This window comes from Salvelinus sp. IW2-2015, linkage group LG3, assembly GCF_002910315.2.
Source record: "Salvelinus sp. IW2-2015 linkage group LG3, ASM291031v2, whole genome shotgun sequence".
NCBI lineage: Eukaryota > Metazoa > Chordata > Actinopteri > Salmoniformes > Salmonidae > Salvelinus > Salvelinus sp. IW2-2015.
In genome coordinates, this window is record NC_036840.1 from 19409860 (window position 1) to 19432232 (window position 22373).

General features: G+C 44.7%; 1 protein-coding gene across 1 annotated transcript in view; it reads left to right on the top strand.

Annotated features, from left to right (window-relative positions):
- nhsl2 (NHS-like 2) overlaps positions 1–22373 on the top strand; it is a 164064-nt gene that overhangs the window by 119404 nt on the left and 22287 nt on the right. Inside the window, 3 exon segments of the mRNA XM_070435048.1 lie at positions 16147–16193; positions 16196–16267; positions 16269–16302. Of these exon segments, the coding sequence (XP_070291149.1) occupies positions 16147–16193; positions 16196–16267; positions 16269–16302 (153 nt within the window).

The following is a 22373-nucleotide window of genomic DNA, read 5'->3' on the forward strand; positions in this document are numbered from 1 at the left end:
CTTTCGGGTCGTGTACCGGGGCAGAGTTGGACAGACCAAGGACGGGCGGGGACGACTGACCCTGGCGGACCTCTAGAATCACTTCCTGTCAATCTGCCTCACTGACTTCCTCTGGAAGGACACCACACACACACACACACACACACACACACACACACACACACACACACACACACACACACACACACACACACACACACACACACACACACACACACACACACACACACACACACACACACACACACACACACACACACTCCCCATCATGACCTTGAACGAAGTTGCTCAGTCAGCTTGGATAGTGTGATCTCTTCCCCTGGTAGCCGGCTAGTGACAGTGACTAAGTTCAAGGCAGGTACTGGCTAGTGATGGCTATTTAACAGTCTGATGGCCTTGAGATAGAAGCTGTTTTTCAGTCTTTCGGGCCCAGCTTTGATGCACCTGTACTGACCTCTCCTTCTGGATGATAGCGGGTTGAACACGCCATGGCTCGAGAGGTTGATGTCCTTGATGATATTGTTGGCCTTCCTGTGACATCGGGTGCTGTAGGTGTCCTGGAGTACAGCCAGTGTGCCGCCGATGATGCATTGGGCAGACCGCACCACCGTCTGGAGAGCCCTGCAGTTGTGGGCGGTGCAGTTGCTGTACCAGGCGGTGATACAGCCCAACATGATGCTCTCAATGGTGCATCTGTAAAAGTTTGTGAGGGTCTTAGGGGCCAAGACTAATTTCTTCAGCCTCCTCAGGTTGAAGAGGCGCTGTTGTGCCTTCTTCACCACACTGTCTGTGTGGGTGGACCATTTCAGATTGTCAGTGATGTGTGTCGCAGAGAAACTTGAAGCTTTTCACCTTCTCCACTGTGGTCCTGTCGATGTGGATGGGGGCATGCATCCTCTGCTGTCTCCTGAAGTCCACGATCAGCTCCTTCCTATTGGTAATCAGGCCTCCTACTGTTGTCATCTGTAAACTTGATGATTGAGTTGGACGCATGCGTGGCCACGCAGTCATGGGTGAACAGGGAGTACAAGAGTGGCTGAGCACGTACCCTTGTGGGGCACCTTTGTGCATAGTGGAGTTATTGTTTCCAACCGGCGGTCCGGGCGGTCCGTCAGGAAGTCCAGGACCCAGTTGCACAGGGTGGTGTTCAGACCCAGGGCCCCGAGCTTAATGATGAGCTTGAAGGGTACTATGGTGTTGAAGGCTGAGCTATAGTCAATGAACAGCATTCTTACATAGGTATTCCTCTTGTCCAGATGGGATAGGYCAYTGTGCAGTGTGATGGCGATTGCATCGTCTGTGGATCTATTGGTGCGGTATGCAAATTGAAGTGGGTCTAGGGTGTCAGGTAAGGTGGAGGTGATATGATCCTTAACTAGCCTCGCAAAGCACGTCACGATGACCGAATTGAGTGTTACGGGGCGACAGTCTTWTAGTTGAGTTACCTTTGCTTTCTTGGGTACAGGAACAACGGTGGACATCTTGAAGCAAGTGGGGACAGCAGACTGGGATAGAGAGAGATTGAATATGTCCGTAAAAACACTCCAGACAGTTGGTCTGCGCATGCTCTGACGACGTGGCTAGGAATGCCGTCTGGGTCGGCAGCCTTGCGAGGGTTAAAAAGTTGAAATGTCTTACTCAAGTCGGCCACCGAGAAGGAGAGCCCACAGTCCTCGGAAGCAGCCCCGGTTGGTGGCACTGTGTTATGTTTAGCGTGTCCGGGATGTCAGTGTCTGCGATGTGACTGGTTTTCCCTTTGTTATCCGTGGTTGTCTGGAGCCCTGCCACATACGTCTCGTGTCTGAGCCACTTTCTGTCTGAGCCACTGACTCCACTTTGACTCTGTACTGTCGTTTTTCCTGTTTGATTGCATGACTGCACTGTTTGTATTCAACCATATTCCCGGTCACCTTGCCGTGGTTAAATGTGGTGGTTCACGCTTTCAGTTTTGCTCGAATACTGCCATCTATCCACAGGTTTTTTGGTTTGGGTAGAATTAGTCACAGTGGGAGCAGCATCCCCTATACACTTCCAGATGAACTCAGTCACTGTGTCAGTGTATACGTCAATGTAATCCTCAGAGTCAACCCGGAACATATCCTAGTCCGCGTGATCAAAACAATCTTGAAGGTCAGACCAGCATTGAATAGACCTCAGCACCTTTAATAGACCGTAGCACCTTAGCACGGTAACCAACAAATACACACATGCGTAAACACACACACACACACACACACACACACACACACACACACACACACACACACACACACACACACACACACACACACACACACACACACACACACACACACACACACACACACACACACACACACACACACACACACACACACACACACACACACACACACACACACCACACACACACTACTACTACTACCCTCGGGTCCACTACCCACTCCTTCTCATCCTGCACAACACCTCTTAGAAATGCAATATCTAGAAATACAACATCTACATTAACAACAGTTACCATGTCCCATCTGTCCAGGCGTCCCAATCGAAGTGGCATTCCATTGCCTTGCTAATGAGCAGAACACTGAGATGTGTGTGTCCCTGTAAGCGAAACATAGATTTACACGCCTGACAGTTCCATTTCACACACACACACATGTACTCACACACTAGAGAGAGAGAGAGAGCGAGAGAGAGAGAGAGCGAGAGTGAGTCTCTTTAGCAGGAATGCCTGGCCTCTCAGGCTGTAGAGAAACACATGCTTCGCTTCAGTCTTCACAGTGTGTGTTATGTCTGTGTGTGTGTGTCCCTTGAGACACAGTCAGAGAGAGGGAGGGAGAGAGAGCCTTACTCACTGCACTCAAAGCTTTCTGGCACAAAATGGCTTCTCGGTACTGCAGTAACACACTCAGTATTGGGATCCCCATAAGTTTCTCCCAAGTGGGTGTGACACCTACTTCTGTTTCCCGCTGCACTGTTGCTTGGATTCCACCTGGCGATCTGTTCACCGTCTGCCCTGGCCTGTTTACCCCTGTCTGGTATAGGTACCACCGCCACCCCCCCTCTCTCCCGATCTTTCGCTCGCCTCCAGCACCCACGCACTGTTGAGGCGAGTGACTCTGAACTTACAATGGTTAGCCCCAAGTTGTGATATATTTTTGCTTGTGCTTTATGCAATTTGCCTCATAGCTCCTGCGTGCTTTGTAGACTATGAACTTGCTTGTTTACCCAAATTGTATGTTCCCACACACGGGACTCTGGCTCTCTATTGGTTACGCGGACTCTTGGCCTCCCATTCTATTCTAACCACCTCTCACCAGCTTTATATTCATGTTACCTGATGAAATTGCTGTCCAATATGATCTTGTTGCCATCTAAAYCACATTCAAATGTTATTAATCAACACTGCAGAGCTCTCCCTGTCCTCTTCCGTGCCCTGATTGTATTACTGCTGATTATACAGTTGAAGTCGGAAGTTAACATACTGTACACCTTAGCTAAATACATTTAAACTCAGTTTTTCACAATTCCTGACATTTAATCCTGGTACAAATTCCCTGTCTTAGGTCAGTTAGCATCACCACTTTATTTTAAGAATGTGAAATGTCAGAATAATATTAGAGAGAATGGTTTATTTTCAGCTTTTATTTCTTTCATCACATTCCCAGTGGGTCAGAAGTTTACATACTGTCACGATCGTTGTTGTATGAATCGGACCAAGGTGCAGCGTGGAATGGTTTCATCTTTATTCGAGTGAAACGCACACAAAACCAAAAAGAGCAAAACGAATGTGAAGCTATGCAGTGCTCACAAGCAACAATACATAAACATAGACAAGATCCCACAACCACAGTGGGGAAAAGGCTGCCTAAATATGATCCCCAATCGGAGACAACAATAGACAGCTGCCTCTGATTGGGAACCATACAAGGCCAACATAGAAATACAAAAACTAGAGTACCCACCCTAGTCGCACCCTGACCTAACCCAAATAGAGAATAAAAAGGCTCTCTAAGGTCAGGGCGTGACACATACACTAAATTAATATTTGGTAGCAATGCCTTTAAATTGTTTAACTTGGGTCAAATGTTTTGGGTAGCCTTCCACAAGCTTCCCACAATAAGTTGGGTGAATTTTGGCCCATTCCTCCTGACAGAGCTGGTGTAACTGAGTCAGGTTTGTAGGCCTCCTTGCTCGCACATGCTCTTTCAGTTCTGCCCAAAAATGTTCTATGGGATTGAGGTCAGGGCTTTGTGATGGCCACTCCAATACCTTGACTTTGTTGTCCTTAAGCCATTTTGCCACAACTTTGGAAGTATGCTTGGGGTCATTGTCCATTTGGAAGACCCATTTGCAACCAAGCTTTAACTTCCTGACTGTTGTCATGAGATGTTGCTTCAATCTATCCAGATACTTTTCCTCCCTCATGATGCCATCTATTTTGTGAAGTGCACCAGTCCCTCCTGCAGCAAAACATCCCCACAACATGATACTGCCACCCCGTGCTTCATGGTTGGGATGGTGTTCTTTGGCTTGCAAGCTTCCCCCTTTTTCCTCCAAACATAACGATGGTCATTATGGCCAAACAGTTCTATTTTTGTTTCATCTGACCAGAGGACATTTCTCCAAAAAGTAGGATATTTTTGCCCATGTGCAGTTGCAAACCGTAGTCTGGCTTTTTTATGGTGGTTTTGGAGCAGTGGCTTCTTTGCTGAGCGGCCTTTCAGGTTATGTCAATATAGGTCTCGTTTTACTGTGGATATAGATACTTTTGTACCGGTTTCCTCCAGCAACTTCACAAGGTCCTTTGCTGATGTTCTGGGATTGATTTGCTCTTTTCACACAAGTATGTTCATCTCTAGGAGACAGAACGCGCCTCCTTCCTGAGAGTTGTGACGGCTGTGTCAATACTGGTGTTAATACTTGCGTACTATTGTTTGTACAGATGAATGTGGTACCTTCAGGCTTTTTGGAATTGCTCCCAAGGATGAACCAGACTTGTGGACGTCTACAATTTTTTTCTGAGGTCTTGGCTGATTTCTTTAGATTTTCCCATGATGTCAAGCAAGAGAGGCACTAAGTTTGAAGGTAGGCCTTGAAATACATCCACAGGTACACCTCCAATTGACTCAAATGATGTCAATTAGCCTATCAGAAGCTTCTAAAGCTTTTTCCAAGTTGTTTTCCAAGTTGTTTAAAGGCACAGTCAACTTAGTGTATGTAAACTTCTGACCCACTGGAATTGTGATACAGTGAATTGTAAGTGAAATAATCTATCTGTAAACAATTGTTGGAAAAATTACTTGTGTCATGCACACTTGCTAAAACTATAGTTTGTTAACAAGAAATTTGTGGAGTGGTTGAAAAATGTAACTTTATTGGGATAGGGGGCGGTATTTTGACGTCCGGATGAAAGCGTGTCTAAAGTGAACTGCCTGCTACTCAGGCACAGAAGCTAAGATATGCATATTATTGGTAGATTTGGATAGAACACACTCTGAAGTTTCTAAAACTGTTTAAATCATGTCTGTGACTATAACAGAACTTATTTGGCAGGCGAAACCCAGAGGACAAACTATTCAGATTCTTTTTTTTGAGGTCACTCTCTTTTCAATGGGGTTTCATTGGGAATCCAGATTTCMAAGCGACTTTCTTGCAGTTCCTATCGCTTCCACTGGATGTCAACAGTCTTTAGAAATTGGTTGAGGTTTTTCCTTTGAGAAATGAAGAAGTAGCACTGTTCCGAACGAGACTAGAAGGAAGTGTACTCTTTGATAGAGGCGCGTGACCTGAAAAGCGCACTCCACATTTTTTTTCCTCCGGTATTGAAGACAGTATGTACAGTAAATACCTAAAGGAAAGGACTTTGAAATGTTTGGACAAAGCTTACAGGTAACTTATGAGAKATTTTGTAGTCATTTTGTACGAGTTGGAACCGGTGTTTTTCTGGATCAAACGTGCCAAGTAAATGGACATTTTGGATATATATCGACGGAATTAATCGAACAAAAGGACCATTCGTGATGTTTATGGGATATATTGGAGTGCCAACAGAAGAAGCTCGTCAAAGGTAAGGCATGAATTATATCTTTTATTTCTGCGTTTTGTGTCGCGCCTGGAGGGTTGAAATATGATTCTTTGTTTGCTGGAGTGCTATCCTCAGATAATAGCATTGTTTGCTTTCGCCGTAAAGCCTTTTTGAAATCTGACACGTTGGCTGGATTCACAACAAGTGTAGCTTTAATTTGGTATATTGAATGTGTGATTTCATGAAAGTWAAATTTTTGTAGTAATTTATTTGAATTTGGCGCTCTGCATTTTCACTGGATGTTGGCCAGGTGGGACGCTACCGTCCCACATATCCCAGAGAGGTTAAGGTTGCAGTGACACATCCATAGCCTGAGCAGAAACCAGATTGCATACGTGAGAGAATACTATAGACATCAAGAAAACCAGTCAGCTGATTATTGACAAGTTTTTCAATACTTTTGATAAACAGGGCAAAATCTAAATTGGCCTTTAACAATTAGGATCAGCTTGATRGCCCCCTTTAAATACTTTGGCCTTCCGGATAGCCTGAGTGCACTTATTTCTAATTTTAATGAGTATGCGTGTGCCGAGCGATTTGCCAAATGGAATTCTTGAGGTGGAGTAWCTCTGCCAGATCACGGTCGAACCAGGGGCTGAACCTGTATTTAATTGTCATTTTCTTCATGGGTGCGTAATCACTTTATGTGATTCTGTACCAATTTACAGATGCCAGATCATGAAGGAAGGTTTGCTCATTAAAGTTTTTTAGCAAGCGTCTATGACAAGTCAGGACAGGTCGTTTCAKTGAGCAGCCATTACAAACACAGGCTGTAAAACAGTGATCACTAATTTCATTACAGAAAACACCAGACTGATACCTATCAGGATTATTTGTAAGGATAAAATCAAGGAGAGTAGCCTTTTCTGGGTGTTTGGAGTCATACCTTGTGGGTATTGGCCTGGTTTGATAACTACCTCTCTCAAAGAGTGCAGTGTATAAACTCAGAACATCTGCTGTCTCAGCCACTGCCTGTCACCAAGGGAGTACCCCATGGCTCGATCCTAGCCCCACTCTCTTCTCAAATTACATCAACAATATAGCTCAAGCAGTAGGAAGCTCTCTCATCCATTTATATGCAGATGATACACTTATGCTCAGCTGGCCCCTCCCTGGATTTTGTGTTAAACGCTCTACAACAAAGCTTTCTTAGTGTCCAACAAGCTTTCTCTGCCCTTAACCTTTGTTTTGGAAGTGTTCAGAACAAGGTTATGTGGTTTGGTAAGAAGAATGCCCCTCTCCCCACCGGTGTGATTACTCCCTCTGAGGGTTTAGAGCTTGAGAGTACTTGGGAGTATGGCTAGACAGTACACTGTTCTTCTCTCAGCACATATCAAAGCTGCAGGCTAAGGTTAAATCTAGACTTGGTTTCCTCTATCGTAATCGCTCCTCTTTCACCACCGCTGCCAAACTAACACTGATTCAGATGACCATCCTACCCATGCTAGATTACGGAGACATAATTTATAGATCGGCAGGTAAGGGTGCTGCCGAGAGGCTAGATGTTCTTTACCATTCGGCCATCAGAATTGCCACCGATGCTCCTTATAGGACACATCACTGCACTCTATATTCCTCTGTAAACTGGTCACCTCTGTATACCCGTCGCAAGACCCACTGTTTGATGCTTATTTATAAAACCCTCTTAGGCCTCACTCCCCCCTATCTGAGATATCTACTGCAGCCCTCATCCTTCACATACAACACCTGTTCTGTCAGTCACATTCTGTTAAAGGTCCCCAAAGCACACACATCCCTGGGTCGCTCCTCTTTTCAGTTCGCTGCAGCTAGCGACTGGAACGAGCTGCAAAAAACACTCAAACTTGACTGTTTTATCTCCATCTCTTCATTAATTAAAAGACTCAATCATGGACACTCTTACTGACAGTTATGACTGCTTCGTGTGATGTATTMTTGTCTCTACCTTCTTGCCCTTGGTGCTGTTGTCTGTGACCAATAATGTTTGTACCATGTTGTGCTGCTGCCATGTTGTGTTGCTACCATGTTGTTGTCATGTTGTGTTGCTACCATGCTGTGTTTTCATGTGTTGCTGCCATGCTATGTTGTTGTCTTAGGTCTCTCTTTATGTAGTGTTGTGGTGTCTCTCTTGTCGTGACGTGTGTTTTGTCCTATATTTTTTACATTTTTTATCCCAGCCCCCGTCCTCGCAGGGGGCCTTTTGCCTTCTGGTAGGCTGTCATTGTAAATAAGAATTTGTTCTTAACTGGCTTGCCAGTTTTTTTAAAGCACACATTTTTTAAGAGTCACTGTGTGATTCAAACCTTGTTTTATAGTATTTCTGTGTCAGAACTAAAGTCTCCTCAAGGTCCTATTGGCTTCCAGTGTAAGCTGAGACTGTTGTGATTGGTAATAGATGTATGCACAACTTTAACAGTTTCATATAAGACTGTAAGACTAATCCCAGAATAACACACTCCGAGGGGTATACATTAGTCATAGAGAACCAAACTAAATAGAAACAGCAACACCTCACTAAAATGTGTTTGTGCTTATATTATTTTGTGTGTGTACGTGTACTTGTCTGTGTGTTCTCTCTGCATATGTGACTGCATCTTTCCCTATGTCTCTCGCGCGCTCTCTCTCTCGCGCGCTCTCTCTCACTCTCTCTCGCTCTCGCGCTCTCTTTCGCTCTCTCTCGCTCTCTCGCGCTCTCTCTCTCCCTCTCTCTCTCTCGCGCTCTCTATCTCTCTCTCTCTCTCGCTCTCTCTCTCTTGTGGTCTCTGTCTCTCTCTCTCGCGTGGTCTGTCTCTCTCTGTCTCTCTCTCTCTCTCTTTGTCTCTCTGTCTCTCCGTCTCTCTCTCTTTGTCTCTCCGTCTCTCTCTCTCTCTCTCTCTGTCTCTCTGTCTCTCTCTGTCTCTCTCTGTCTCTGTGTGTGTCTGAGTGGGTCTTGTGAAAGTGTCACTATGGTGTAAGCTCTTTCTGCCACGTTATTTTTGTCGTCTCTCCCCTTTAGTATTTAATGACACAATAGTGAGAAGCTGGGTTGGGAGGGAATATCAGGGTAGAAGTCACCCGTATGCACAGATTCTAGGATCAGCTTACKCTCCCCAAAGCCTAACCTTAAAGCTGGAATACTTAATTGGTGAAACTGCCATGTCTGTTTGGGATATTGCAACAACAAAGAAGTTACTGCAAACAAGGTACACAGTTTTTTCCCCCCTCGGGGGGGGAAAGTTTACATACACCTTTGCCAAATACATTTAAACTCAGTTTTTCACAATTCCTGACATTTAATCCTAGTAAAAATTCCATGTCTTAGGTCAGTTAGCATCACCACTTTATTTTAAGAATGTGAAATGTCAGATTCATTAGTAGGCAATGGATTATTTCATTTTTATTTCTTTCATCACATTCTCAGTGGGTCAGAAGTACATAACTCAATTAGTATGTAGCATTCTTTAAATGTTAAATTGGGTCAAATGTTTTGGTAGCCTTCCAAGCTTCCCCACATAGTTGGGTGAATTTTGGCCCATTCTCTGACAGAGCTGTGTAACTGAGTCAGGTTTGTAGGCCTCCTTGCTGCGCACACTTTTTTAGTTCTCCCACAATGTTCTATAGGATTGAGTCAGGGCTTTGTATGGCACTCCAAACCTTGACTTTGTTGTCCATAAGCATTTTACCACAACTTTGGAAGTATGCTTGGGGTCCTTGTCCATTGGAAGACCCATTTGCAACCAAGCTTTACTTCCTGACTGATGTCTTGAGATGTTGCTTCAATATATCCACATACTTTTCCTCATAATGATGCCATCTATTTTGTGAAGTGCACCAGTCCCTCCTGCAGCAAAGAACCCCACAACATGATGCTGCCACCCCGTGCTTCACGATTGGGATGGTGTTCTTCGGTTGCAGCCTTTCATTTTTCCTCCAAACATAACGATGGTCATTATGGCAACAAGTTATTTTTGTTTCATCTGACCAGAGGACATTTCTCCAAAAAGTCGATCTTTCTCCCCATGTGCAGTTGCAAACCATAGTCTGGCTTTTTTATGGTGGTTTTGGACAGTGGCTTCTTCTTATGCTGAGCAGACTTTCAGGTACAGTGGGGCAAAAAAGTATTTAGTCAGCCCCAATTGTGCAAGATCTCCCACTTAAAAAGATGAGAGAGGCCGTTAATGTTCATTAGGTAACTTCACTATGACAGACAAAATGAGAAAAAAAATCCAGAAAATCCACTTGTAGTTTTTAATGAATTTATTTGCAAATTATGGTGGAATAAGTATTTTGTCACCTACAAACAAGCAAGATTTCTGGCTCTCACAGACCTGTAACTTCTTCTTTAAGAGCTCCTCTGTCTCCACTCGTTACCTATGTATATGGCACCTGTTTGAATTGTTATCAGTTATAAAGACACCTGTTCCACAACCTCAAACAGTCACTCCAAACTCCACTATGGCCAAGACCAAAGAGCTGTCAAAGGACACCAGAAACAATGTAGACCTCACCAGGCTGGGAAGACTGAATCTGCAATAGGTAAGCAGCTTGGTTTGAAGAAATCAACTGTGGGAGCAATTTATTAGAAATGGACATACAAGACCACTGATAATCTCCCTCGTCTGGGGTCCACGCAAGACTCACCCCGTGGGTCAAAATATCACAAGAACGGTGAGAAAATCACGAACCAACGGGGGGACCTAGTGAATGACCTGCAGGAGCTGGGACCAAAGTAACAAGCCTACCATCAGTAACACACTACGCTGCCAGGGACTCAAATCCTGCAGTGCCAGACGTGTCCCCCTGTTTAAGCCAGTATATGTCCAGGCCCGTCCGAAGTTTGCTAGAGAGCATTTGGATGATCCAGAAGAAGATTGGGAGTGTCATTGTGTCAGATGAAACCAAATATAACTTTTAGGTAAAAACTCGTCGTGTTTGGAGGACAAAGAATGCCTGAGTTGCATCCAAAAACACCATACCACTGTGAAGCATGGGGGGACACATCATGCTTTGGGGCTGTTTTCTGCAGGAAGGACGACTGATCCGTGTAAAGAAAGAATGAATGGGGCCATGTATCGTGAGATTTTGAGCAAAAACCCTTCCATCAGCAAGGGCATTGAAGTGAAACGTGGCTGGGTCTTTCAGCATGACAATATCCAAACACACCGTCCGGGCAACGAGGGGTGGCTTCGTAAGAAGCATTTCAAGGTCCTGGAGTGGCTAGCCAGTCTCCAGATCTCAACCCCATAGAAAATCTTTGGAGGAGTTGAATCCGTGTTGCCCAGCAACAGCCCCAAAACATCACTGCTCTAAAGGAGATCTGCATGGAGGAATGGGCCAAAATACCAGCAACGTGTGTGAAAACTTGTGAAGACTTACAGAACATTTGACCTCTGTCATTGCCAACAAAGGGTATATAACAAAGTATTGAGAAACTTTTGTTATTGACCAAATACTTATTTTCCACCATAATTTGCAAATAAATTCATTTAAATCTACAATGTGATTTTCTGGATTTTATTTTTCTCATTCTTGTCTGTCATAGTTGAAATGTTCAATATGATGAAAATTACAGGCCTCTTCATCTTTTTTAAGTGGGAGACTTGCACAATTGGTGGCTGACTAAATACTTTTTTGCCCCACTGTATGTCGATATAGGCCTTGAAATACATCCACAGGTACACCTCCAATTGTGTTACGGAGCAGCACAGGGGAACCTAAGAGCAGACTCAGACCAGGAAACAGGGATGAATGAACCAAGATATTTATTGCAACACAAGGAGAGATGGAGTGCAGATCCGGGGAAGCTCGGATGCGTTGTAGGAAACCAGATGTGGGAGCTGAGGTTGGAGTGAGCTGGTTGGGACAGGTAAACAGGTCCGGAGGGAATCCAAGGGAGGGGATGGGCGAATCCAGAACAGGGTAGCTAGATGTGGAACAGGAACCAGAGTCAGAGCGGCAAAACTGCAGTGAGAGGATAAACAGTGTCAGGCAGGGAAACAGGCACAGCAGGATACATAATCTTAAATAATAACAAATAGCTAGAAGCATGACTGACTGAACGGAGTTACGATCTGCAGAGTGGAAGTGGTAGGACTGAGTACTTGGAGAGGTTATTGATTATGGAACAGGTTGCAGCTGGTGGGATCTGCTCTGACTCCAGCACACTTGTCGTAGAGAGAGAGAGAGAGAGGAGAGAGAGAGAGAGAGAGAGAGAGAGAGAGAGAGAGAGAGAGAGAGAGAGAGAGAGAGAGAGAGAGAGAGAGAGGAAAGAGAGAGAGGAGAGAGAGAGAGAGAGAGAGAGAGAGAGAGAGAGAGAGAGAGAGAGGAGAGAGAGAGAGAGAGAGAGAGAGAGAGAGAGAGAGAGAGAGAGAGCGAGAGAGAGAGAGAGAGAGAGAGAGAAGAGAGAGACTTACTTGGGAATGGTTGTTGAGGTAAGGAGACACCGGATGTCAATTAGCCTAGCAGAAGCTTCTAAAGCCATGACATAATTTTCTGGAATTTTCCAAGCTGTTTAAAGGCACAGTCAACTTCGTGTACCTAGCCCTCAGAACACAGCCTCAATTCGTTGGGACATGGACTTTAAAAGGTGTCGAAAGCGTTCCACAGGGATGCTGGCCCATGTTGACTCCAATGCTTCCCACAGTTGTGTCAAGTTGGCTGGATGTCCTTTGGGTGGCGGACCATTGTTGATACACATGGGAAACTGTTGAGCGTGAAAYACTCAGCGGTGTTGAAATGCTTGATACCCTCAAGCCAGTGTGCCTGGCACCTACTACCATACCCATTCAACGGCACTTAAATATTTTATCCTGCCCAGTCACCCTCTAAATGGCACACATGCACAATCCATGTCACAATTGTCTCAAGGCTTAAACATTCTTCTTTAACCTGTCTCCTCCACTTCATCCACACTGATTGAAGTAGATTTAACAAGTCACACCGATAAGGGATCATACTGTAGCTTTCACCTGGTCAGCAATGTTCCCTCAATTTTCTTTTCCGGCACTGAGCTAATTTCAGGTCTGTTGAACTCAAACGTTGTGAAAATTCTGTGCAACTTCCAGCACGTGCTTACTGTGAACACTGAGGCTGTACCCACTTTAAGTTACTTAGCAGTGGTCAAGTAGGCTACTGTGGCTATCTGATCATAATGTAGGACTACCAGAGTGGCCTACCATCAAAAACAATGGAGAAAATGCATCCCATAACATTTTAACATGGAAATATATTTACGCCCTGCCTATTGGCTACTTAGCTTATTCAAGCCTGTCTCAAAATACAACACTGCCCTTTTAAGACAAAAAAAGCTCTGTAACTGACTCGCTTTTCAAAGATGTCTAGAAATGCACACGTTTTGTCCTCTTGTAGAAAGCAATCCCTCCCCCACTGCTGACTACAAATGATCTATAACTGGGCTAATAATACATTAACCAGCAAAGGATATGAATGAATGTACAAATGTGCACACGTCGCTACATGTAGCTCTCACTTTGATCTCAAAACAAGCGCATCTACTGAGGACTGCTCATGCTGTAAACACAGTCCAGTTCAAAGTGAATAGCACATATCCATATATGGCAATGGTCTATTTGCATATAGGACTGCTGCAGCTCTGATTGGTTATGGCACACCTGTCTGTGTATAGTACGGGCCTGAGTCAGATGCCTGTCAATGCAATAGAATCATACTCCGATGTTTTCTGCCTACAACAAAATCTCTTGCATACTTAGTTTTGCATACTAAGTCTTGCATAGTTTATTTTGTTTCAGTACGTTGCATTGAAAGTGGCTAATTGCACACGTCTTAATTCGATCCCAATTCCCACAGTAAAGGGAAACGTTGATAGTGGTAACTAATGGGGAAAACTCTAGAAAGTTGAGTGAAGTTCAATCTCGTCCTTCTCTGCGCAGGCTGATATTTCTACTGTGCGGCAGTCCCGTGGAGCTGCGTGCGTGCGCACGTGCACAGTGTATAGGGAATGTTGTAGGTCAGTCTATGTTATGGAAAGAGCGGGTGTTCTTAATGTTTTGTCCAATCAGTGCCAGACACTCCTCACATCCATTTCATCAACAAAATAAAAACATGGATTCGATCTTTAATGTGGATTTGATCTTCAACCATTAGGGATATAACTCTTAAACTGATCTTAGATCAGTGTTTAAAGGTTACTTTTACTACTTAATTCTACTGCTCAGGGCACAGGCACAGGCGCTGGCGAGTCCCCTTTGCCAATAGTTAAGATGGCTGCTGGCCACTCATATCTGCCCATAAGAAATGTGGTGGTCTGTAAGGACCCTGACCTCTGTATTAGAGGTCAACGGAGGTTGAGCTCTAACTTTCTCTCTCTCTCTCTTACACACACACACACACACACACACACACACACACACACANACACACACACACACACACACACACACCCTTCAGTGACCAGCGATGCATAGACAGCTGTCTTTTTCTTCTTATTTTCTGTTATCTCTCCATCTCTCCGATCCTCCTCTAAAACACTGTGGTTACATAAGAGAAAAGGAGAGGAAAGGAGGAGAGAAGATGAGGGAGAGGAGAGGAGGAAGAGCACATTAATTCCAGTGTAGAGGAACTGCTGCTGAGCTGGTAATTAAGTAGACTCTGATAACCTTACGGGAGATAAGAGGTTTTCCCTGTACCGGAGCTACCGTTACGTCCCCTCTTTGTCTTTCTCTCTCTCTCTCTGTACCACTCTCTCTCTCCCTCTCTTCTCTCTCTGTCTTCTCATTTTCTCTCTTTCTCAATATCTCTTTCTGTCTCTCTCTCTCTCCCTCTCTCTTTCTCTCCCCCTCTTATCCCGTCTTTCCCTCGTCTCTCTTCTCCCTCTCTTTGCGTCTCTCTCTGTTTCTTTGCAGATCGCACCGCTTCTGATTCCTCTCCCTCTCTCGGATTGGTTGTTATGATTTGTTCTGGATTTATGAATTGTTGTTCTGTTTATGCTGATTATGCTGATTTCAGTGATTATTTTTGTTATGATGATTATCTAACAGTTTTATTATTCAGCTGTGTGGGAGCCTGCTCTCTCCCTCCCCTACTCTTCCTGACAACACACACACACATACACCAGAGGGATAACTGTAGTTCCAAGGCGAAATTTGACGTTTGTACAGGTCCCCATGATGTTGGGAGACACTGTCAAAACCGGTTACTAGGGGCAAAAACAAACCTAAAAAAGGAGTGCCCCTCCCTGGGATTGAACCCACAGTCTACAGAGCTGGCACTTGCAGCTTAGTCCACTCCGCCATCAAACCACAATGATATCAAGCCCAGTTGGAATCAATGCCTTAAATTTTTAACCCTATCCAAACCTTAACCCTTAAAGAGATACTTCAGGATTTTGCCAATTAAGCCCTTTATCTCCCTCCCCAGAGTCATAAATGGCATCCATGAGTTAAAGGGTTTCATTGCCAAAATCTCGAAGTATCCCTTTAACTGAACACCAGTCTAAATACATGCCTAAATTTAACCCTAGAGTCATTTCTGTGTGCCTACATTTAACACATTTGTCACAGAAAGTGAGGCGATCAAGTCAGTTTACAAATACCTTTGTCCCTGGACGTACCGAGATGAAGTCAGACTGTGATATCTTGTTGCAACACACACACACACCTTCCTTGCCTTTCTCTAATAACAATCCCTCCCTTCACACCCAGCTATTATGTAACACAAGTCTCTGGGTATTAGTTATGCAAATGTCATCAATTTGTATTTACGTATGATCTATCGCCCCCCCCCCCCTCTCTATGTCCCCCCCCTCTCTCTATGTCCCTCCTCCTCCCTCTCTCTGCATCACCCTCTGTATTTGCATCTCAATCTCTGTTATCTCTCCTTCCCTCTGCCTTCTCTTCTCTCGCTCTCTCCATCTCTGTCTGTATCCACTCCCTCCCCTCTCTCTCGCTGTTCTCTTGCTCTACCTCTCTCCTCTCTCTCTCCTCTCTCTCTCACTGCCCACTGTATCCCCTCTCCTCCCTCCATCTCCCCCTGCATCTCTCCACCCTCCCTCTCCCACTCCTTCTCCACCCTCTTTATCCATCTACTTCCCTCCTTCCCTCCTCCCCTCTCTACCACTCTCTTCTCTCCATCCCTCTCTCCAGTCAACACCAACTTGGACGCGGAGTCGAAGCGTAGTGCGGCTTCGTCGTCGACGGCACATCGGCCCACTTCCGGTCTCCATGGCAACAGAGCTGAATGTTTGGCTCGTGGAGCAGGCGCGACTTGTGTTCAGGAGCTCCATCAGGAAGCTCAGCTTAAACCTGCCAGAGCCTGCTGCAAGAATTAATAACTAACCCTGGGTGTGTGTGGTAGTGGGTATCGTGGAGTGTGTGCGTGGTGGAGATGTAGGTGGGATTGAGGGACAAGGGTGACAATCTCTGTTTATTGATGAAAGACGCCGCTGCCGTGTTTTTATGTGTGTGTGTTGAGAGAGGAGGTCATGTGAGGGACCTTGCTGCCATCTTTACAGTAATCCATTCTGTTCCCCTCTCTGTTTATACCAAAGATGCTGCTCTGTTTATACCAAATATGCTGTTATGTGTTCGCTCTCCCTCTCTCTCTCTCTCTCTCTCTCTCTCATACTTAACCCATGACTGCCCTTCTGTGTGATCAGTTACCCTGGTTTAGATTGGCAGCTTAGATTATGGCTGCGTCCCAAATGGCACCATATTCCCATATACAGTGCACTACTTTTGACACAGACCAATAGGCGCTATATAGTGAATAGGGTGCCATTTGGATGCAGATTTATCTCTGTAGGTTAAGCCTTCCCTTCTTCCTTAACTGAAGACAGATGAATGAATAACTGAATGAATGAAAGAACGCTTACTTACTGCCAATGCATCGTCAGTTGCATTCCCCTCCTTTTTCCTTCCCTCTCCCCTCGCTCTCATTCATGTTTCTCTCTTTCAACTCTCGCGTTTCATTTCTCTCCACATTTTTTTATTTTATTATCCATTATTTTACCAGTAAGTTGACTGAGAACACTTCTCATTTGCAGCAACGACCTGGGAATATACAGGGAGAGGAAGGGGATGAATGAGCCAATTGTAAACTAGGATTATTAGGAGCCGTGATGGTTGAGGCCAGATTGGAATTTAGCCAGGACACCGGGGTTAACACCCCTACCTTACGACAAGTGCCATGGATCTTAATTGACCTCAGAGAGTCAGGACACCCGTTTAACATCCCATCCGAAAGACAGCACCCTACACAGAGCAGTGTCCCCAATCACTGCCCTGGGGCATTGGGATCTTTGTTTAGACCAGAGGAAAGAGTGCCTCCTACTGGCCCTCCAACACCACTTCCAGCAGCATCTGGTCTCCCATCCAGGGACTGACCAGGACCAACCCTGCTTAGCTTCAGAAGCAAGCCAGCAGTGGTATGCAGGGTGGTATGCTGCTGGCGGTATGCTGCTGCAGGAACATCTGTGTGTTCCTGACTGTACCGCATCGGTCAGAATGCAATGATGGAGATGAGGAATCCAGGTTTAAGGGTATTTACTACACACACAGTTGAACACCGGAACGCACAAAAAGGCACATGGGAGAGAGGGTTTGGATGGAGATCAGGAGTTGGGGTTTGTAAGGCCTTGGAGAAAGGATTGGATGTGTTTGATTAGGAAGGATGTGGTGGTCTGGAAGGAAGACGAACAGACTGCCAGGACTAAACATATCCAATGATCAATTAGCATTAGCTAATTTTATGGATTTGACCCCCTTTTTCTCCACAATTTCGTCATACCCATTTGCAAACTTGTCTCATCGCTGCAACTCCCCAACGGGCTCGGGAGAGGCGAAGGTCGAGTCATGCGTCCTCTGAATCATGACCCGCCAAACCGCGCTTCTTAACACCTGCCTGCTTTACCCGGAAGCCAGCCGCACCAATGTGTTGGAAGAAAACACAGTTCAACTGATGACCGAAGTCAGTCTGCAGGCGCCTGTTCTGCCACAAAGAGTCGCTAGAGCGCGATGAGCCAAGTAAAGCCCCACGGCCAAACCCTCCCCAACCCCGGACGATGCTGGGCCAATTGCGGGCCACCCTATGGGACTCCCGGTCATGGCCGGTTGTGACACAGCCTGGGATTGAACCCGGATCTGTAGTGACTCCTCAAGCCCTGCGATGCAGTGCCATATACCACTGCGCAACTCAGGAGGCCAAGTTCACTATATCTTGCCTGGAAATGCAGAGCTTGCACTTTCGGGACTATTTTATTAGTACCGTTGTTGCTTGACAATTTAAGTCAAGTTCACTCTTTCAACTTTTAGAACCATGTAACTATTTGACTGGTTAAATGGTCTGTTCTCATGATTAATGGTCTGTCTTCTTGGTCTTAAATTAGAGCGTTGTCACGGTGTGTCTGTGTGTATCTGTGTGTACAGTATCAGTCAATGGTTTGGACACACCTACTCTTCAAGGCTTTTTCTTTATTTTTACTATTTTGTACATTGTAGAATAATAGTGAAGATATCAAAACGACTAAATAACACATATGGAATCATGTACTGTAGTAACCCAAAAAGTGTTAAACAAATTCTTCAAAGTAGCTGCCCTTTGCCTTGATGACAGCTTTGCACAATCTTGGCATTCTCTCAACCAGCTACACCTGGAATGCTTTTCAAACAGTTTTGAAGGAGTTCCCACATATGCTGATCACTTTTTGGCTGCTTATCCTTCACTCTGCGGTCCAACTCATCCCAAACCATCTCAATTGGGTTGAGGTCAGGTGATCTGATACAGCTCTCCATCACTCTCCTTCTTGCTTACACAGCCTGGAGGTGTGTTGGGTCATTGTCTTGTTGAAAAACAAATGATAGTCCCACTAAGCGCAAACCAGAAGGGATGGCATATCGATGCTGGTTAAGTGTGCATTGAGTTCTAAATAAATCACAGACAGTGTCACCAGCAAAGCACCCCCATACCATCACGCTTCCTCCTCCATGCTTCACGTGGGAATCACACATGCGGAGATCATCCATTCACCTACTCTGCGTCTCACAAAGACACGGCGGTTGGAACCAAACATCTCAAATTTGGACTCATCAGACTAAAGTACAGATTTCCACCGGTCTAATTTCCATTGCTCATGTTTCTTGGCCCAAGCAAGTCTCTTCTTATTATTGGTGTCCTTTAGTAGTGGTTTCTTTGTAACAATTCGACCATGAAGGCCTGATTCACGCAGTCTCCTCTGAACAGTTGATGTTGAGATGTGTCTGTTAATTGAACTCTGTGAAACATTTATTTGGGCTGCAATTTCTGAGGTGCAGTTAACTCTAATGAACTTATCCTCTGCAGCAGAGGTAACTCTGGGTCTTCCTTCCCTGTGGTGGTCCTCATGAGAGCCAGTTTCATCATGTTGTTTTTGACTGCACTTGAACTTTTTCCGGATGAACTGATGCCTTTAAGTAATGATGGACTGTCGTTTCTCTTTGCTTATTTGAGCTATTCTTGCCATAATATGGACTTGGTCTTTTATCAAATAGGGCTATCTTCTATATACCACCCCTACCTTGTCACAACATAACTGATTGGCTCAAACACATTAAGAAGGAAACAAATTCCACAAATTAATTTTTAACAAGGCACACCTGTTCATTGAAAAGCATTCCAAGTGACTACCTCATATAGCTGGTTGAGAGAATGCAAAGTCATCAAGGGTGGCTACTTTGAAGAATCACAAATATAAAATATAAACTGCTGGAAAAGCATTCCAGGTGAAGCTGGTTGAGAGAATGCCAAGATTGTGCAAAGCTGTCATCAAGGCAAAGAGCGGCTACTTTGAAGAATTTGTTTAACACTTTRTGGGTTACTACAGTACATGATTCCATATGTGTTATTTCATCGTTTTGATGTCTTCACTATTATTCTACAATGTAGAAAATATTAAAATTTAAAGAAAAACCCTTGAATGAGTAGGTGTGTCCAAACCTTTGACTGATACTGTGTGTGTGTGTGTGTGTTAGTTTAGAAGCCTTATAGTCGTTTGTCAACCAGAAATAGGTGTTGTTAGTGCAGGCCTGAGCTCTTCAGGAGCTAGATGTTAATTGTATTAGTCCCATTATACAGACAGATAATCTATTGCTATTCTCTCTATTCAATACTGGCTATTGAACTGTTGTTAAAACAAGCCTGGATGGTCAACCACTGTAGTGGTCTTTGTATAGGGACAGCGCTAGACTTGAGTCCCAAATGGCACCCTATTCCCTATGTAGTGCACTACTTTTGACCAGAGCCCTATGGACCATGTACATAGGGAATAGGGTGCCATTTGGGACTTAAGCATAGAGATTGTGAGTTTTGTGTTCAAGGCCCTGTTCGAATACGTTTGAAATGCATCCTTCCTTCCTTGAAATGATCACTGATCTGACATGAGACCACGGATTGATTGTCACTCACTTAGTTGGACCTGGGGTTGATTCCAATCTGTTAAATGGCTCCCTTTCTTACCCCCTTGACCCCTTGACCCCTTGCTCCCTGCACCCATTCTGTCCTTGTGTCCTTTCCTCATTCCCTTGTCAACCCTCCGTCTGAGTCCTTGAAGGAGTGGATAAGTGTAAGTAATATTGCGGAGATATTACCTCAATTTTTACTGCTGATCATTTTCATGTCATCAACAAAGACCGAGGGGAAAGGAATCATTAATCTGGTCACTAGCTACAACAAACTCCATATTGACAGTCATAACTGGACAAAACCACCCATAGCCTTTCCACCAACCCTAAGGCCCTCCTTAGAATAGGCTAATCATCGATTGTCAATGTTCAATCACGAGTACAGAGGAATGAGACAGAAGCTGCAACCCGAATGTCACCCTATTCCCTATATAGTGCACTACATTTGACCAGGACCCATACGGTTCCCCATAGCCCCCTGGTCAAAAGTAGTGCACTAAAGTAGTGGAATATGGTGCCATTGGGGACATGGGCAGACCGAGATGGACAGAAGAAAAGAATGAGACAGAAGAGGGATAGACAGGCTGTATGTTATCAGACGACCTCGTTGGACTGAAAGAGGGGTATTGTTCCTCCTGTACTCCCCCCATTCCTTCACTGGGGAGATAAGAAAGGGTGACCCCATTTTTAACCGGTCCCAGTTGCTTGTCTTGTTAGGGGTGGCTGGGTCTGAGTATGAAAGGGCACACACACACACACACGGATATAGTGCATACAAACAAAACACACACACTTAGTGATGCATGAGTGGAGAGGGCGACTTGTCTGGACAAGGGGTTAATGATGAGAGGGAGGAGGAGGGGGGGGGACTGGCCCTAATTATCGCTGTGTGTGTGTGTGTGTGGGAGTGTCTAGCATACCTTCACACACCAACCAGTGCCAATAGACCCCAATAGCCCTGTCCTATTCCTTTACTATACTGTAGTGTATGCCAGTAACCATATGGACTAGCTACGTGTCTCTCTGCCCGCCATCCTCCTCCCTCTATCTCTGCATGCGATCTGGTGAGTTGAACTTGAGTTGCGTGACATCTAGCTAATTGGCAAATGATTCTGCGTGTGTGTGTTCTGTGTATTCAGTTGAATGATTCCTGTTGACTATTATTAGCGTAAAATTAAATGGAGTCGCACACTCTATATACAAGCTCCCAGTAATTTATTGGGTAAACCACCAACGTTTCGGCATCACTGTGCATTCTTCTGCTTGCATAACAAACAGTAGCAAGCATATCATTTTGTCCCAACTGGCTCCGTATGGGCCCTGGTCAAAAGTAGTGCACTAAATAGGGAATAGGGTGCCATTAGGCACCTCCAGTCACTATTTTCAACTCGTTGTATTGTTACTTTTAAGTTGGAATCCTTAGTGGTGAAACTGCCAAGTCCGTTTGCGATTTTACACGGCGTTACTACAATGAACACTTTTTCTTCTTCTTGTTGAACATCATTGAACATCATTGAACATCATTGAACATCATTGAACATCATTGCACGTGCGATAGAGCAGCGGACTGTCTACTACGATGTCTACTTTTCTCCCCTTGATGCTGGAGCTCCTCTCCACTGTTTAATAAACCAAACAAGAACAACAACAAATGAGCCTGGGGCGGCCAATTGCGCTTTTCCCCTTAATGTAGATGTCAGTTTTACTTGCTCTGCATTTTTTTTCTATTTGTTTCTATTTAGGGGTGGATCAGCTTAATATTGTGGGAAAGATTTGTTGCTTCCATCAATGTAATTGTCTGCATCATTTCCAATCCCCCATATCTTTTTTTGGTAAATATATATCCATATACAGTGGGGAGAACAAGTATTTGATACACTGCCGATTTTGCAGGTTTTCCTACTTACAAAGCATGTAGAGGTCTGTCATTTTTATCA